The sequence below is a fragment of the Bombina bombina genome, chromosome 3, assembly GCF_027579735.1.
Source record: "Bombina bombina isolate aBomBom1 chromosome 3, aBomBom1.pri, whole genome shotgun sequence".
NCBI classification, from domain to species: domain Eukaryota; kingdom Metazoa; phylum Chordata; class Amphibia; order Anura; family Bombinatoridae; genus Bombina; species Bombina bombina.
Window position 1 is genome coordinate 1,082,499,958 of NC_069501.1, and position 16,999 is coordinate 1,082,516,956.

General features: G+C 37.8%; 1 protein-coding gene across 1 annotated transcript; it reads right to left on the minus strand.

The window, feature by feature from the left end:
* Window positions 1-11,560: 11,560 nt before the first annotated feature.
* On the minus strand, window positions 11,561-13,417 carry LOC128652624 (tigger transposable element-derived protein 1-like). The gene is made up of 3 exons (XM_053705556.1): window positions 12,632-13,417; window positions 12,096-12,541; window positions 11,561-11,936 (listed from the first exon to the last, which is right to left on the minus strand). The coding sequence occupies exons 1-3, from the start codon at window positions 13,415-13,417 to the stop codon at window positions 11,561-11,563; spliced, it is 1,608 nt and encodes a 535-aa protein (XP_053561531.1).
* Between the last annotated feature and the right edge of the window lie 3,582 nt (window positions 13,418-16,999).

Consider the following 16,999-nt stretch of genomic DNA (forward strand, 5'->3'; position numbering starts at 1 on the left):
TCTGGTGATGTTTGAGACATCTGGGTAGTGTACAGGGAGGCCCAAAATCCTCTCCATCTCTGTGCACCACAGGACAGGACGTCCTTGTCATCCATAAGCACATGAAATTGATTGCATTTTCCTTGCTTCAAGAAGTTCAGCTTTTGTGGTGATAGTACAGAATTAAATAAACTTTGGTTTCCTACCATACTCAAGACAATCTTGTAGTTCAAGCTTCGGACTTGCTGTGGGAAACAGTGGCCTGTCCATACCAGAAGATAATTTAGACAGAAGTAACGAGCTCTGATTGCAGGTGACACATGTTTATCGTCAATCATCAAAGGGGTTGTGTGCAGAATATGGCTGATGGCCCCTTATTCACATGTTTGTCCAGAGCCACAACATTTGCAAACAGCCAGAAGAAAGGTCGGTTCTCACCAGCCTTAAGTTGAGCTTCATTTACCAAATGCTGATATTCCAAAAATAGACAAACAGTGCCTTAAAAAAACACATTTGCATTATGGATTCACCAGAGCAAGGTCATTGCAAGTACTTCCCACGATAACAAAATTAAAATGCCACAACTCCGCAATCTTCCCCTTCACATGATTATTGTCACACTCCATTGTACTCCTATGCCCAGCTCCCTGCTCTTGTTTTTGTTGAGGGTCCTGGAGCCTCTGCTAAAAAGGCCTATGGATAAAGAAGTGTACTGGGTGTCTATTCATTGTTTTTTTAGATTTCCCGGTTGCAACTAATTATCTCTGTGTTTCTAAAATCAATGCCTTTCCTGTAATCTATTATTCAAAAGGATGACATATGTCCTCTTTCATGCTGTTTTTTCGGTTGAGGCTCCGGGACCCTCTTATTAAAAAGGCCTAATGATAAATAAGTGTACTGGGTGTCTAATCAATGTTTTTTTCTATTTCCCGGTTGCCAATAATGATCTGTGGGTTTCTAAAATCAATGCCTTTCCTGTAATCTATTATTCAAAAGGATGACATATGTCCTCTTTCATGCTGTTGTTTCGGTTGAGGCTCCGGGACCCTCTTATTAAAAAGGCCTAAGGATAAATAAGTGTACTGGGTGTCTAATCAATGTTTTTTTCTATTTCACGGTTGCAACTAATGATCTCTGGGTTTCTAAAATCAATGCCTTTCCTGTAATCTATTATTCAAAAGGATGACATATGTCCTCTTTCATGCTGTTGTTTCGGTTGAGGCTCCGGGACCCTCTTATTAAAAAGGCCTAATGATAAATAAGTGTACTGGATGTCTAATCAATGTTTTTTTCTATTTCCCGGTTGCAAATAATGATCTGTGGGTTTCTAAAATCAATGCCTTTCCTGTAATCTATTATTCAAAAGGATGACATATGTCCTCTTTCATGCTGTTGTTTTGGTTGAGGCTCCGGGACCCTCTTATTAAAAAGGCCTAAGGATAAATAAGTGTACTGGGTGTCTAATCAATGTTTTTTTCTATTTCCCGGTTGCAACTAATGATCTCTGGGTTTCTAAAATCAATGCCTTTCCTGTAATCTATTATTCAAAAGGATGACATATGTCCTCTTTCATGCTGTTGTTTCGGTTGAGGCTCCGGGACCCTCTTATTAAAAAGGCCTGAGGATAAATAAGTTTACTGGGTGTCTAATCAATGTTTTTTTCTATTTCCCGGGTCATATAAATGATCTCTGGGATTCTAAAATCAATGCCTTTCCTGTAATCTATTATTCAAAAGGATGACATATGTCCTCTTTCATGCTGTTGTTTCGGTTGAGGCTCCGGGACCCTCTTATTAAAAAGGCCTAAGGATAAATAAGTGTACTGGGTGTCTAATCAATGTTTTTTTCTATTTCCCGGTTGCAACTAATGATCTCTGGGTTTCTAAAATCAATGCCTTTCCTGTAATCTATTATTCAAAAGGATGACATATGTCCTCTTTCATGCTGTTGTTTCGGTTGAGGCTCCGGGACCCTCTTATTAAAAAGGCCTGAGGATAAATAAGTGTACTGGGTGTCTAATCAATGTTTTTTTCTATTTCCCGGGTCATATAAATGATCTCTGGGATTCTAAAATCAATGCCTTTCCTGTAATCTATTATTCAAAAGGATGGCATATGTCCTCTTTCATGCTGTTGTTTCGGTTGAGGCTCCGGGACCCTCTTATTAAAAAGGCCTAAGGATAAATAAGTGTACTGGGTGTCTAATCAATGTTTTTTTCTATTTCCCGGTTGCAACTAATGATCTCTGGGTTTCTAAAATCAATGCCTTAACTGTAATCAATTGTTCACAAGGATGCCATATGTCCTCTTTCATGCTGTTGTTTCAGTTGAGGCTCCGGGAGCCTCTTATAAAAAGGCCTAAGGATAAAGAAGTGTGCTGGGTGTCCAATCAATGTTTTTTTTTATTTCACAGTTGCAAAAAAATTATCTATGGCTTTGTAAAATCTATGCCTTACCTGTCATCTATTGTTCAAAAGGATGCCATATGTCCTCTTTCCTGCTGTTGTTTTTGTTGGGGGTCCGGAACACTATTCTAAAAAGGCCGAAGGAGAACGACCTGTACTGTACTTGGTGTCCAATCATGTTTTTGTTTTCAATTTCACGGTTCATAATAAATATCGCCGTGTAACTAAAATCAATGCCATACCTGTACTCTGTTGCTCAAAAGGATGGCATATGTGGTGTTTCATTCTGTTGTGGTTGTTGAGGGTCGTGGCCGTGGGACAGCGTATAAAACGGCTGAAGGAGAACAACCTGTACAGCCTTGCTCCTCTTTTTAGGCAGGCCAGCTCTTTGCATACATGCCCACAGACTCTGTAACGCATGCCTCTTTTAGGGAGAGGTGCAGCCATAATGCAGGGTCAGAACCTCTGCCTGCAACTGTTATACTCGATTTTGCGAAAGGAAGTAAGCTTACCATGGTTCCCTGCACGCACGTATTGTTGTTCTATTTTGGTGAGGGTAATCATGATGGCCATGTAGACCACCACCACTGAGAGTCCTGGAAGTAACAGGGATGAGATGAAAGAGCTAAGAATAGTAGAACTTGAAACAACAGAGTTAGCCATGGGTGTTAGTGCAAGACCGCTTGGCTTTTTTTTGGCTTTGGGCGCGGCTATTCATGCAGGCCATATAGAGCTGCCACCATTCGGTGTTGTATCAGGTATTAAACTAATAAGAACAGTACTACCAAAATACAGCCAATGAAGGGCCTTATGAAGACTGAGCCAAGGTTGGATTGTAGTATTTGGTTAGGCTAATCATGATGGCCATGTAGACCACCACCGAGAGTCCTGGAAGTAACAGGGATGATGAGATCAAAGTGCTAAGAATAGTACTACTTGAAACAACAGAGTTAGCCATGGGTATTAATCCAAGACCGCTTGGATTTATTTTTGTATTGGGTGCGGCTATTCATGCAGGCCATATAGAGCTGCCACCATTCGGTGTTGTATCAGCTATAAAAATAATAAGAACTGTACTATCAAAATACAGCCAATGAAGGGCCTATGAAGACTGAGCAAAGGTTGGATTGTAGTATTTTGCTCGGCTAATCATGATGGCCATGTAGAACGCCCGTAACAGGGATGAAAGTGCTAAGAATAGTAATAATTGAAACAACCGAGTTAGCCATGGGTGTTAGTCTAAGACCACTCTGCTTTTTTTTGGGTTTGGGTACAGCTAATCATGAAGGCCAGATAGATCTGCCACCATTTGGTGTTATAACAGGTATTAAACTGCAAAGAACAGTACTACTTAACACAACCTACTAACCATGGGTCCCAGAGCATATGTTTGGTTATTATATTTTGTAAGGGTAATCATGCAGGCCATATAGACCTCCACCGATAGGGTGAGTATGAGTAATAGCTATTAAAATGCAAAGGACATTACTAATTAACACAACATAGTTACCATGGGTCGCAGACCAAGAGCAGATGTCTTATTATTATATTTTGTATGGGTAATCATCCAGGCCGTATAGACCTCACCAAATAGGGGGAGTTACAGAGATTAAAGTGCTAAGAATGGTAGTACTTAAAACACAACCTAGTTAAAATGGGTACCAGACCGCATGTCTTATTATTATATTTTTTCAGGGTAATCAGGCAGGCCATATAGAACACCCCCGATAGGGGGGGGGGGACAGGGATTAAAGTGCTAAGAAAAGTACTAATTAACACAAGCTAGTTATCATGGGTCCAACACCGTGTGTCTTGATGTTATACTTTGTCAGGGTAATCATGCAGGCCATATAGACCTCCCTTGATAGGGGGAGTAACAGGGATTACAGTTATAAGAATAGTACTACTTAAACACAACCTAATTACCATGGGTCCAAGACCAGATGTTTTATTATTATACTTTGTCAGGCTAATCATGCAGGCCATATAGAGCTCCAACAAAAGGGGGGGTAAGAGGGATTCAAGTGATAAGAAAAGTTTTACTTAACACAAGAAAATTACCATGGGTCCCAGACCACGTGTCTTGTTGTTATACTTTGTCAGGGTAATCATAACCGCCATATAGACCTCCACCAATAGGGGGAGTTACAGGGCTGAAAGTGCGAAGAACAGTACTACTTAACACAACCTAGTTGGGTCCAAGAACGCATGTTTAATTATTAGACTTTATCAGGGTAATTATATATCTAGCAAATCTATCTATTTCTCTTCTATCGATTCTATCTAACTTTCAATCTATGTATATCTATCTATCCTATCTATCAATCTATCTTCTGTCCGGGATGTTTTGAGACAGCCACTTTGGGAATGTTAGTTGATTTAGGCACATTATGGCTTAAAAGCAGACTCTGCATAAACTATGTAATTTTCCATGGGAGTTTTGCCAGGGATCCCCCTCCAGCATGCGACAGTCCAGGTGTTAGTACCCTTGAAACAACTTTTCCATCACTATTGTGGCCAGAAAGAGTCCTTGTAGGTTTTAATGTTCGCCTGCCTACTGAATTCAATGGCGGTTTGCACGGTTCGGGGGTTCGCGAACAATACCGGAAGTTCGAGTCCACCGTTCGCAAACCGAAAATTTTAGGTTCGCGACATCACTAATGTCTATGTACACCTTATAATTTCATTTATATTTTGGGTACATTCACAGCCTATTTTAACTGTATATAGTACTTTCTTCTGTATCTATTTGTCTAAATATCAGCAACATTTTGGTATTATATTGTGCATTGCTCATAGACCCTAATAGGTCTTTATACTTATTCACCTCTCTCTAACAGCGCCATCTCTATACATCTTGTGTACACATATATATATATATATATATATACGTATGTGGGTGTTGGGGTACATCAGTTTTTATGTACTTATACGTGTATATATCCCTGTCATCCCATAGGTACAGTGGTTACTGGGATGCACATAGATTGCAATAACTCTTAAGTGCCTAGGTTCTTATGCAGGGGAAATAAAGATGACTTGAACAGGACTTTTAGTTGTACCCAGTCCGGATTTGAATTATATAAAGAATGTCAAAATGACTTTATCAGTGTATATCACACAAGAACTGATTTCTACTATATGTATTTACATACATATAAACACATAAATACATATGTACACACATATAGACTTATATATATAGATATACAGTATGTGTGCATTGGAGCCCTTTGCTGTCAATTAGGTGAAAACATGTAAAAGCATATTTATGCAATATTCATATTTAATAAAGTGTTTGTGTATTTACTGTAAATATTTCACATTTCAATGTTCTTCACATAGGGGAATAAATTCTAAGGCCTAGATTTAGAGTTCGGCGGTAGCCGTCAAAACCAGCGTTAGAGGCTCCTAACGCTGGTTTTGGCCGCCCGCTGGTATTTGGAGTCAGTGATTAAAGGGTCTAACGCTCACTTTACAGCCGCGACTTTTCCATACCGCAGATCCCCCTACGCCATTTGCGTAGCCTATCTTTTCAATGGGATCTTCCTAACGCCGGTATTTAGAGTCGTTTCTGCAGTGAGCGTTAGAGCTCTAACGACAAGATTCCAGCCGCCTGAAAATAGCAGGAGTTAAGAGCTTTCTGGCTAACGCCGGTTTATAAAGCTCTTAACTACTGTACCCTAAAGTACACTAACACCCATAAACTACCTATGTACCCCTAAACCGAGGTCCCCCCACATCGCCGACACTCGATTAAAAATTTTAACCCCTAATCTGCCGACCGCCACCTACGTTATACTTATGTACCCCTAATCTGCTGCCCCTAACACCGCCGACCCCTGTATTATATCTATTAACCCCTAACTTGCCCCCCACAACGTCGCCGCAAGCTACTTAAAATAATTAACCCCTAATCTTCCGACCGCAAATCGCCGCCACCTACGTTATCCCTATGTACCCCTAATCTGCTACCCCTAACATCGCCGACCCCTATGTTATATTTATTAACCCCTAATCTGCCCCCCTCAACGTCGCTGACACCTACCTACACTTATTAACCCCTAATCTGCCGAGCGGACCTGAGCGCTACTATAATAAAGTTATTAACCCCTAATCCGCCTCACTAACCCTATCATAAATAGTATTAACCCCTAATCTGCCCTCCCTAACATCGCCGACACCTACCTTCAATTATTAACCCCTAATCTGCCGACCGGAGCTCACCGCTATTCTAATAAATGTATTAACCCCTAAAGCTAAGTCTAACCCTAACACTAACACCCCCCTAAGTTAAATATAATTTTTATCTAACGAAATAAATTAACTCTTATTAAATAAATGATTCCTATTTAAAGCTAAATACTTACCTGTAAAATAAATCCTAATATAGCTACAATATAAATTATAATTATATTATAGCTATTTTAGGATTAATATTTATTTTACAGGCAACTTTGTAATTATTTTAACCAGGTACAATAGCTATTAAATAGTTAAGAACTATTTAATAGTTACCTAGTTAAAATAATAACAAATTTACCTGTAAAATAAATCCTAACCTAAGATATAATTAAACCTAACACTACCCTATCAATAAAATAATTAAATAAACTACCTACAATTACCTACAATTAACCTAACACTACACTATCAATAAATTAATTAAACACAATTGCTACAAATAAATAAAATTAAATAAACTATCTAAAGTACAAAAAATAAAAAAGAACTAAGTTACAGAAAATAATAAAATATTTACAAAGATAAGAAAAATATTACAACAATTTTAAACTAATTACACCTACTCTAAGCCCCCTAATAAAATAACAAAGCCCCCCAAAATAAAAAATTCCCTACCCTATTCTAAAATACAAATATTACAAGCTCTTTTACCTTACCAGCCCTGAACAGGGCCCTTTGCGGGGCATGCCCCAAGAATTTCAGCTCTTTTGCCTGTAAAAAAAAACATACAATACCCCCCCCCAACATTACAACCCACCACCCACATACCCCTAATCTAACCCAAACCCCCCTTAAATAAACCTAACACTACCCCCCTGATGATCTTCCTACCTTGTCTTCACCATGCCAGGTTCACCGATCCGTCCTGGCTCCAAGATCTTCATCCAACCCAAGCGGGGGCTAGACATCCACTGAAGAAGTCCAGAAGAGGGTCCAAAGTCTTCCTCCTATCCGGCAAGAAGAGGACATCCGGACCGGCAAACATCTTCTCCAAGCGGCATCTTCTATCTTCTTCCATCCGATGACGACCGGCTCCATCTTGAAGACCTCCAGCGCGGATCCATCCTCTTCTTCCGACAACTAGACGACGAATGACGGTTCCTTTAAGGGACGTCATCCAAGATGGCGTCCCTCGAATTCCGATTGGCTGATAGGATTCTATCAGCCAATCGGAATTAAGGTAGGAATTTTCTGATTGGCTGATGGAATCAGCCAATCAGAATATAGTTCAATCCGATTGGCTGATCCAATCAGCCAATCAGATTGAGCTCGCATTCTATTGGCTGTTCCGATCAGAAAAAAACCCGCGGAGCGTTAACAGCCCTTTTACCGCCGAACTCCAAATCTAGGCCTAAGTATTTTTAAATATATATACCTATATATAACTATATAAATATATATATATATATATATAATTATAGAGATATATTTTACCAAAACAACATCATATATATATATATATATATATATATATATATATATATGTGTGTGTATTTAAGAATAAATAGAACATATTCTGCTAAGTGAAGAACATTGGAATGTGAAATATTAATTTTTCATGTCGGGTTAGCACACTTGAGAAAATGTGATCAGGTCCTTTTTCCACTTTTCTCACTCCATTGAACTCTATGGGAAAATATGTTAACATGGTTCTGACTGAATTCTAACTTTGGCTTTTTGCGTGCATTGGGTTAGCGCACATGCTAAAACTTTTTACTTGCCACTGGTAATACGTGTGTTAACAGACACACACATAAAGCCAAAGTCGAGCGGAGTAAACATGCAAGCGGGAGCGTAAACCTCCGCTCCACTCATTATGTAGCCCACAAGTGGGATACCAACTTGAGCAGATGGCAGGGAGCAGGCTTGAGGCTTACCAGTACTTTTCCACAAACTGCCATTTTGCTTGCCCAACATTAGCTTCCCACTAGAGTCAAAGCAGGCAAGACTTTAGAAGAGTAATCTTCTGGGTGAGTCTGCCGTATACAGCCTGATAGTGGACTGTTCCCAAAGACTATATTCTATAGCAACTTTGATTATGCTACCCCACATTATTATTCTGTTAGCCCAAATGAACCTTACGCAATTCAGGCACAACTCCAGACCATTGTGTCATAGATTCACTAATTCATCTGTCCCCAGCCTGGCAATAGCTATTACAGGCACACAGAAAAGCAGAGTGATGCACTCAACTGAGCTTAGAACAGAAGCTGGAAAATCTTCTTTGCTTAGTCTCTCCTTATATAACAGGGCCACACGCACCCTATGCTCTACATTATTGCTCATTGCATATACTGTATATAACAGGTAATCTTCACTAATTATACACCTGCACTATGTCTTTTCTGCTCTTTCTATCTGCCCTTCTCATAAAACTCATTGCATCTCCCTGAGTGAGATTCTTCGAATTAAGGATTTATATGTACATTATCATGCAGCTAAATTTATCAGCTTAGTATTGGGTATGCAGCATCATTTTACCCGCTTTCTGGTCCACCTCAGACACCAAACTAACTGTGAAAGGAAGTCAGTAGATCCATTGTTAAAACTACTTACATTTAATTTTGTCCTTTTATGAGATATTAGTGATAATAGTCCCTGGTAGCTGGTGCCATGGGATCAAGATATGGGAATTTAAATTCCATCCCAGTTATGAGATACATTTTCTCTATGACAAAAAAAGATGTTGTACTGTGTGTAATGTTGGAATTGTAATAACTAAGGTGGCATCTTACAACACATATTATGTCAAAATATCAATTGGCTTAATGTTGAAGGCAATTTGGATATGTTGGATCTGAATTCTATGTATAATGGCATTACCGGAAGTTGGAACCCGTTTACAGTCAAGTATTTCTCCTTCTTAGTCTTCTTAGTAAAAATAATTTCCAATCATATTATTTTGTTTCTCATACATAGGGTGCTTCATTTCTTTGTTTATCATATTCTGACAATGATTATGATGTGATGTTTGCTAGATATCTTCATATTCTCTTAGAAGCATTTTTCTGCAATAAAGGACAACAAGTAACTATAGAGTCTTGGGATCATGACACTGATCAAGGGTGGCACTGCCTACCAGAGAGCTTTTGTCAGGGTTTTGTGTTGTTCTTACAAACGAAGCGGCACTACAATGTGTCTGATTATGCAGACCGGGACCACACAGTCGCCCGGAAGACCAAACACTGGCGAACAGCAAACCTCCGGCAATCACGTGGTTCGTCTGGCCAATCAGGGTCCAATAGACACACACACCTTACTCCAATCTTTACGGAAGAGACAGAGTATTCTGTAGTGACGAAAGGCAGGAAACCCAAAACACTATAGACACTCGAAATTAGTGTGTGATATTTGAGGATAAGGAGGAGATCCACTCTTTATTAAAATGTCCTTAAAATCAGCAACGTCGTCGTCGTCTGGAAAGGTGACAAACTATCAGCTGACAATTTTGTTAAACATCTTAACAATAACAATAGAGGTTTGAAGTTTACCAGCCCAATAGATAGTAACAATGTGGTATTTTTGGATTTAATCTACGCTTTTATAATGATAGGATTATCACTAGTACTCATTTCAAGCAAGTCGACTGTAATAGTTACCTTGACTTTAGGAGCAATCATCATCTTCCATGGAAGACAAATGTGCCTTATGGGCAATTTAAGCGTGTCCGTAGAAACTGTAGTAGTTTATTAAACTACGAGTCACAGAGTAAAATCCTTAAAAAAAGATTCAGAGAGAAAAGGTACCCTGAACATATCATTAATAGTGGGTATGAGAGAGCTAAAAATAATGATAGAAATCTATATTTTCATTAAAAGCGAAACCATAATCTATCTGAGGAGAGCACTAAGAATCAGGTCATGTTCATTACAGAATACAACTGCAATTATAATATGATTAAACAGAGTATTAACAAACATTGGAAAATTCTCATGAAGGATCCAATATTGGGCCAATTATTAGACACAAAACCAACAGTTGTGTTCAAAAAGGCGCCAAATTTAAAAAGGATTTTGGCACCCAGTGAAATAGTTAAAAATAAGCTTAACCTTATGACAAATAAAACTAAAACAAATGGGAAAGTGTAAATAACTTTATAAATAAAAACATTACATGTAAACCATTAAGAAAAGTTAGTTTTAAATGTAACAACAAAAAATGTAAGATGTGTGACCATATAACCAATAATGTCAACACATTCCAATCTAATGTCACCTCCAAAACATTTAGAATGAGTAGTCGAATGACCTGTGCATCCAATTATATAATATATATGTTATCCTGTGTTTGTGGGTATCAATACATAGGACGAACCTGTAGACGCTTGAGCGTGAGATGGTCGGAACATTCCCGAAATATTAAAAATAATTACAGGCATACCCCACATTTACGTACACAATGGGACCAGAGCATGTATGTAAAACGAAAATGTACTTAAAGTGAAGCAATACTTTTTTTTCACTTCTCAATGCTTGTACTTCATTATAATAGTCATTTATAGGCATAACTGATATAAATAATACATTTATAACTAAAATAAACACAATACTATAAGGTTAGGCCAAAAGAAAATATTTATTGCAAAATAAACAAAAAAAATTCTAAGCTTAGGATCAGCTTAGGGCAACAGAACATACAGTATTTACTGTACTGTATTGAAAAATAAAGACATTTTCTAAGCTTAGGGTCAGCTTAGGACAAGAGAACATAATTACTGTACTGTACAGTTTTGCAAAATAAACACAACATTTTCTAAGCTTAGGATCAGCTTAGGGTAAGAGAACATATTTACTGTACTGTACAGTATTGCAAAATAAACACAACATTTTCTAAGCTTAGGATCAGCTTAGGACAAGAGAACATATTTACTGTACTGTATTGCAAAATACTGTAAACACAACATTTTCTAAGCTTAGGATCAGCTATGAGCATTTATTCTAGTAAGGATGAAGTCATACTGGTATCTTCTGTTTCACAAGTCAACTCTTCAAAGGCGAGACGCTTTCTTGCTGGCGAATTGGGTGTACTACAAGTAGCAATAAGAGAAGGAGCAGGACTGGGTGGTGATGCCAGAGCTGGAAATGGACTGCCAGTTGATGATCTGGTATCCAAATGACTGTCTGTCGATGATGATGATCTGCGTGCTGATGGACTTTTAGAAAAGTAAGTCTCTATGGAGGTTTGAAGTGTAGCTTTCTTCTTTTCTCTGTAGATTTCTTTGTAACAGGAATAAGCCCCTGAAATGTTACCATTGACTGTGAAGCTTCTTTCAAAGTCCCTATCATGCTTTTCAAAAAGAGCCATGGCGCTATCAAGATGACGGAAAGCTTGAAAGAGAATTTTTGAAGTTAAGCCTTCAGGCTGTTCAATGTTCTCAACCCCATTTTGCACATCTTCTTCTTCTTCTCTCTCCTCTTCAAGTTCTAGAAGATCTTCATTGCTGAGGGGCTCAGTATGGGATGCAAGCAGTTCAGCAACATCTTCTGGCTCTACTTCCAGCTCTAACTGCCTTGCCATCTCTACAATATTTTCAGTAACATTAGCTACAGAATCATCAACGCCTTCAGAATCATCAGCTAACTGTGGGCATAATTTTTTCCAGGCCCTTTTCATTGTGGTATCCTTTATGTCATTCCAAGCATCTCTTACAGTTTTAATGCAATCCAAGATGTTGTAGCTTTTCCAGAATTTCGATAGGACTTCTTGCCCTGCACCTTCTTCTTTGTCTATTGCTGCAATACACTTACTGAATGTTCTTTTTAAGTAGTTTAACTTGAAGGCAGCTATGACACATTGATCCATGGGCTGCAGTAATGAAGTGGTATTTGGTGGTAGGAATTCCACTCTAATGTTAGGGTTGAGCTCTTCTAGTGTTCGAGGGTGTCCAGGAGCATTATCAACAAGCAGCAAAATCTTGAAAGGGATATTATTGTCTTTGCAATAAGCTTTCACCTCTGGAACAAAGCAGGTGTCAAACCAATCCTCAAAAAGGGCTGCAGTTACCCATGCTTTTTTATTTGCCCTCCAATGCACTGGAAGTCTAGTTTTAACGTAGTTCTTCAAAGCTCTTGGATTTTGAAAACGGTAAATAAACAAAGGCTTTAGCTTTAAGGTACCAGAAGCATTGCCACCTAACAGAAGGGTTATTCTATCTTTAGCTGGCTTGTAGCCTGGCATTGATTTTTCCTGTCTTGCAATGAAGGTTCTTGCAGGCATCTTCTTCCAGAATAGACCAGTCTCATCCACATTAAAAATTTGATCCATGGAGTAGCCTCCATCTTCAATAATTTTTGCAAATTCACTTGGATAGCTTTCTGCAGCCTCAGTATTTGCAGCAGCTGCCTCTCCTTGTACTTTGATGTTATGTAGATTAGACCTCTTCTTAAACCTATCAAACCATCCACGGCTTGCAACAAATTCAGCATCCTTTGCTGCTTCACCTTTCTTAGCCTTCAGGTCATTGAATAAGCTTAAGGCTTTACTTTGTATAATTGCCTGGTTTACAGGAACATGGCGTGTTGTCTGATTTTCTATCCAAAGTATTAGGAGTCTCTCCATGTCTGCAACAATGCTATCCCTTTTTCGAATTGTTGTGGTGTTAACAGGTGTAGCACTTTTAACTTCTGCAACAATTTTTTCTCTGTTCTTCATGACTGTGTTAATTGTGGTCCTAGTGAAGCCTAGCTTTCGGCCTATTTCAGCTTGAATTACACCTTCATCATACAATCTAATAATTTTAAGCTTCATATCCAAGGTAATAGATTTACGGCATTTCTTTTTATCTGCCATTATCAGCTCTAGGTGCCAAGCGTGTTACAATCAGTACTGTACGTGTACTGTATACAGTATATGTTCCCCAAAGTTCTATGTACAAGTAGTGGTACAGTGCAGTATTATGGCAGGAATAAAATAGCAATTTGGGTGCAGGAATCTTCTATACACAGTGTGTGCCAAGCGTGTTACAATCAGTACTGTACGTGTACTGTATACAGTATATGTTCCCCAAAGTTCTATGTACAGTAGTGGTTTCAGTGCAGTACAGTATTATGGCAGGAATAAAATAGCAATTTGGGTGCAGGAATCTTCTATACACGATTCACTTTTTAACTTCACTTGCCAAGTGCGCAGCTTCTACACAGTGAGCGGAAACCCCACCTCTTCCTGGTGCGCAGCAACATCTTCCTGGCGCGCGGCAACCTCTTCCTGAACCATAGAGACTAACTGTTTCATGTGCGCAGGGGCGGGTTTGTCCGTTCTCGCGAGTGTCCGTAAAGAGAGGGTCCGTAATAGCTATGTACGTACTCGCGAGTGTCCGTAAAGTGAAGGTCCGTAAAGCGGGGTATGCCTGTATAAATTAAACAGTGTATCTAGACAGTGTAATGTGAAACATAATGGGAATTCACGCTGTCTAAAAATTACACCAATAGAACATATCCCAAAATCAGACTTCTACAACCGTTTTTTTAGACTTAGACAGAGAGAGACCTTCTGGATTTACAGACTACAAACGTTACATCCACTAGGTCTCAATATGAACATCGACCTTGCAGCTTTCAAATGAAATAAATTAATAACAAAACAATAAAATAAAATAATTATATAATATATAGGGTTAACCAATTAATTGATGAATATTTTTAGAATATCAATGGGACATAACATGATTATAATTAGGTTTGATTTATTAAAATTAATATAATAAAATAGGTTAGGTTTTTATTTTTATTATAATAATATTTTTATTTATCTTTAGAGTTTATGTTTATATTTATTATTATTATAGTTAAATAATTGAATCGGACAAGGTCAATGCAAGTGTGATTTAATAGTAATAAGACTGACACACAGTCCAATGATTCTAATGTCTATCTATAAAGACTATAGTAAGTATAAAATGAACATCCATATTACAAATAACTTAATAGGTGATCTTTTAGAATCATACATGAAATTTATAGGATCTCTTAGAATCGTACTTGAAACCACAAATAATACAAGTGTTCTGTGATATCTGTGATATTGAGAATAGATATAGTATTTGTGTACTTGAGAGTTTGTATATTATAGGTTTTTAATAATATTATTTTTATTTTTATTATCCTAAAGAACATAACAGGCGATCTTTTAGAATCACACATGAGATTTTTAGGATCTTTTAGAATTTAACATGATACCGCAGTTAATACAATTAATCTGTGATTTCATTTACTGAAAGTAGATATAGCGTTTGTTATATGAGAGTCTGATATTTATTTCTTATTTTTTGTATATTTAATATTGATAGGTTTTAGAAGGGTAAATCTTGACACGATCCCAGATCATCGTTTTAGATGTTTTTATTTTTTAAAATATTATATGATCAATGTTGTGTATATGGATATATAGGATTATTATTTTGCATATTAATTTAGGTTTTGCGATTTATATGTTACTAATATAATATAATATACATCTAACTCATGAATTGGTTTATTAACAACAATATTGGTGTCTCAGCAATATAGTAAACAATGAAACATTTGTCGAAATGTCATGAAATACAGTTTATATTAGGTAGTAATTATTTACCAGGGGTGAGTTTATAATAAAACAAAAAATCCGCTTATTTCAATAAGTAATGAATCAAACAAATAGTAATTTGAGACAAAAAAAGAAAGGGCGCCTCCTAGTGTAGCCAATTTTTGTAAGTAGATAATATATATTAGCAGATTTTGTACTCACATGTGGTGAAGGCAACGATAATGCCTAGGTAGATGGTCTGGAAACTTATCAGTGTCCCAGTTGACTGTGCACCATGAGAAGGGCTGCTCCTCTTGAATGGAAAAGATCTGGAAAACTGAAAAAATATACAGAGGGCGACTCCTAGTGCAAATCAGTTGATACAGTTGTTAACCCCAAATAATCCCTTTAGAGAGATACTCACATATCTCAGTAGAACTTGCCTGAGGAAACAGAGTGGTGAGCTCTGAGAAACGCGTAGCGTGTTTTACTGATTGTTTTTATGTTCATTTATTTATTTTTATAAAACTTATTTTGATATACTTCTGGAGTCTCCTATCTTTTATTTGCTACATTGATCTACTGCTTGCCAGAGTGTTATGTGCGCTGGGCCACCATAATATACCCAGCTTGCCTCATTAGCACTATAGTGTGCTCCATAATATGTGAGTATCTCTCTAAAGGGATTATTTGGGGTTAACAACTGTATCAACTGATTTGCACTAGGAGTCGCCCTCTGTATATTTTTTCAGTTTTCCAAATAGTAATTTGAATAAGATGAGGATACAATGTTAGTAGCCAAATACCGTGAATGCATGCATTAACATCAATTGTATGTAACCTCCCCAAGAAAGGTGTGTTTAGTGAGAAGTGTTTGATTGGTGAGAGGAGGTACTTAAGCAGCAGGATTGTTAAAAATGTATTACAGCCTGATGAAACAGGTCTGTGTAGACGAGAAACGCATTGTTGATTTTAAGGACATTTTAATAAATGTGTTTATTACTGTACCACGCTGGAGTGGATCTCCTCCTTATCCTCAAATATCACACACTAATTTCGAGTGTCTATAGTGTTTTGGGTTTCCTGCCTTTCGTCACTACAGAATACTCTGTCTCTTCCGTAAAGATTGGAGTAAGGTGTGTGTGTCTATTGGACCCTGATTGGTCAGGCGAACCACGTGATTGCCGGAGGTTTGCTGTTCGCCAGTGTTTGGTCTTCCGGGCGACTGTGTGGTCCCGGTCTGCGTAATCAGGCACATTGTAGTGCTGCTTCATTTGTAAGTATTGCGTTTGTCACCCTAGCTTATCGTTGTGCAGTGGCGATATTACCCTATTTTGGCGCCTTCTTGTCTCCAACTGTAGATCGTATCCGTGTTCCTGAACATATTGGAAGAGCTGCTATGACTTTGGACTATTTCATTTCACATCTCCTTCCTTGACCGCACCTCATAGGGGGTTTAAAACCCTGCATTTGTGTACACATTGGTCTTTTGCTACGGCCTGAGGTTGCTGCCGGACACCTAACAAAGGACTAAATTGCTAAGTATTTATTGTTTAACACTGCAACACTGTGTTTCAATACTTTTTTTATATGTATTTGAATTTAATACGGTATATCATTTGTTTTGCACTTTGAATATTTCACAGTTTTAAGTATCATTGCTAAAAGGCAGTGGTTCACACTTAGTGGTATAATTGAGTGATTTACTATTTCACAAACTGCTTAGTTGATAATTGCAGTAGTTTTAGTATTTGTGACGATCACTTCACATTATAAAATAAATATAACTACACCGATTGAAATAAGAATTAACACTATAGAAAAAGAATATTTGTCAAATAAGTTAGTTTTAGAGACAATTGTAATCACATT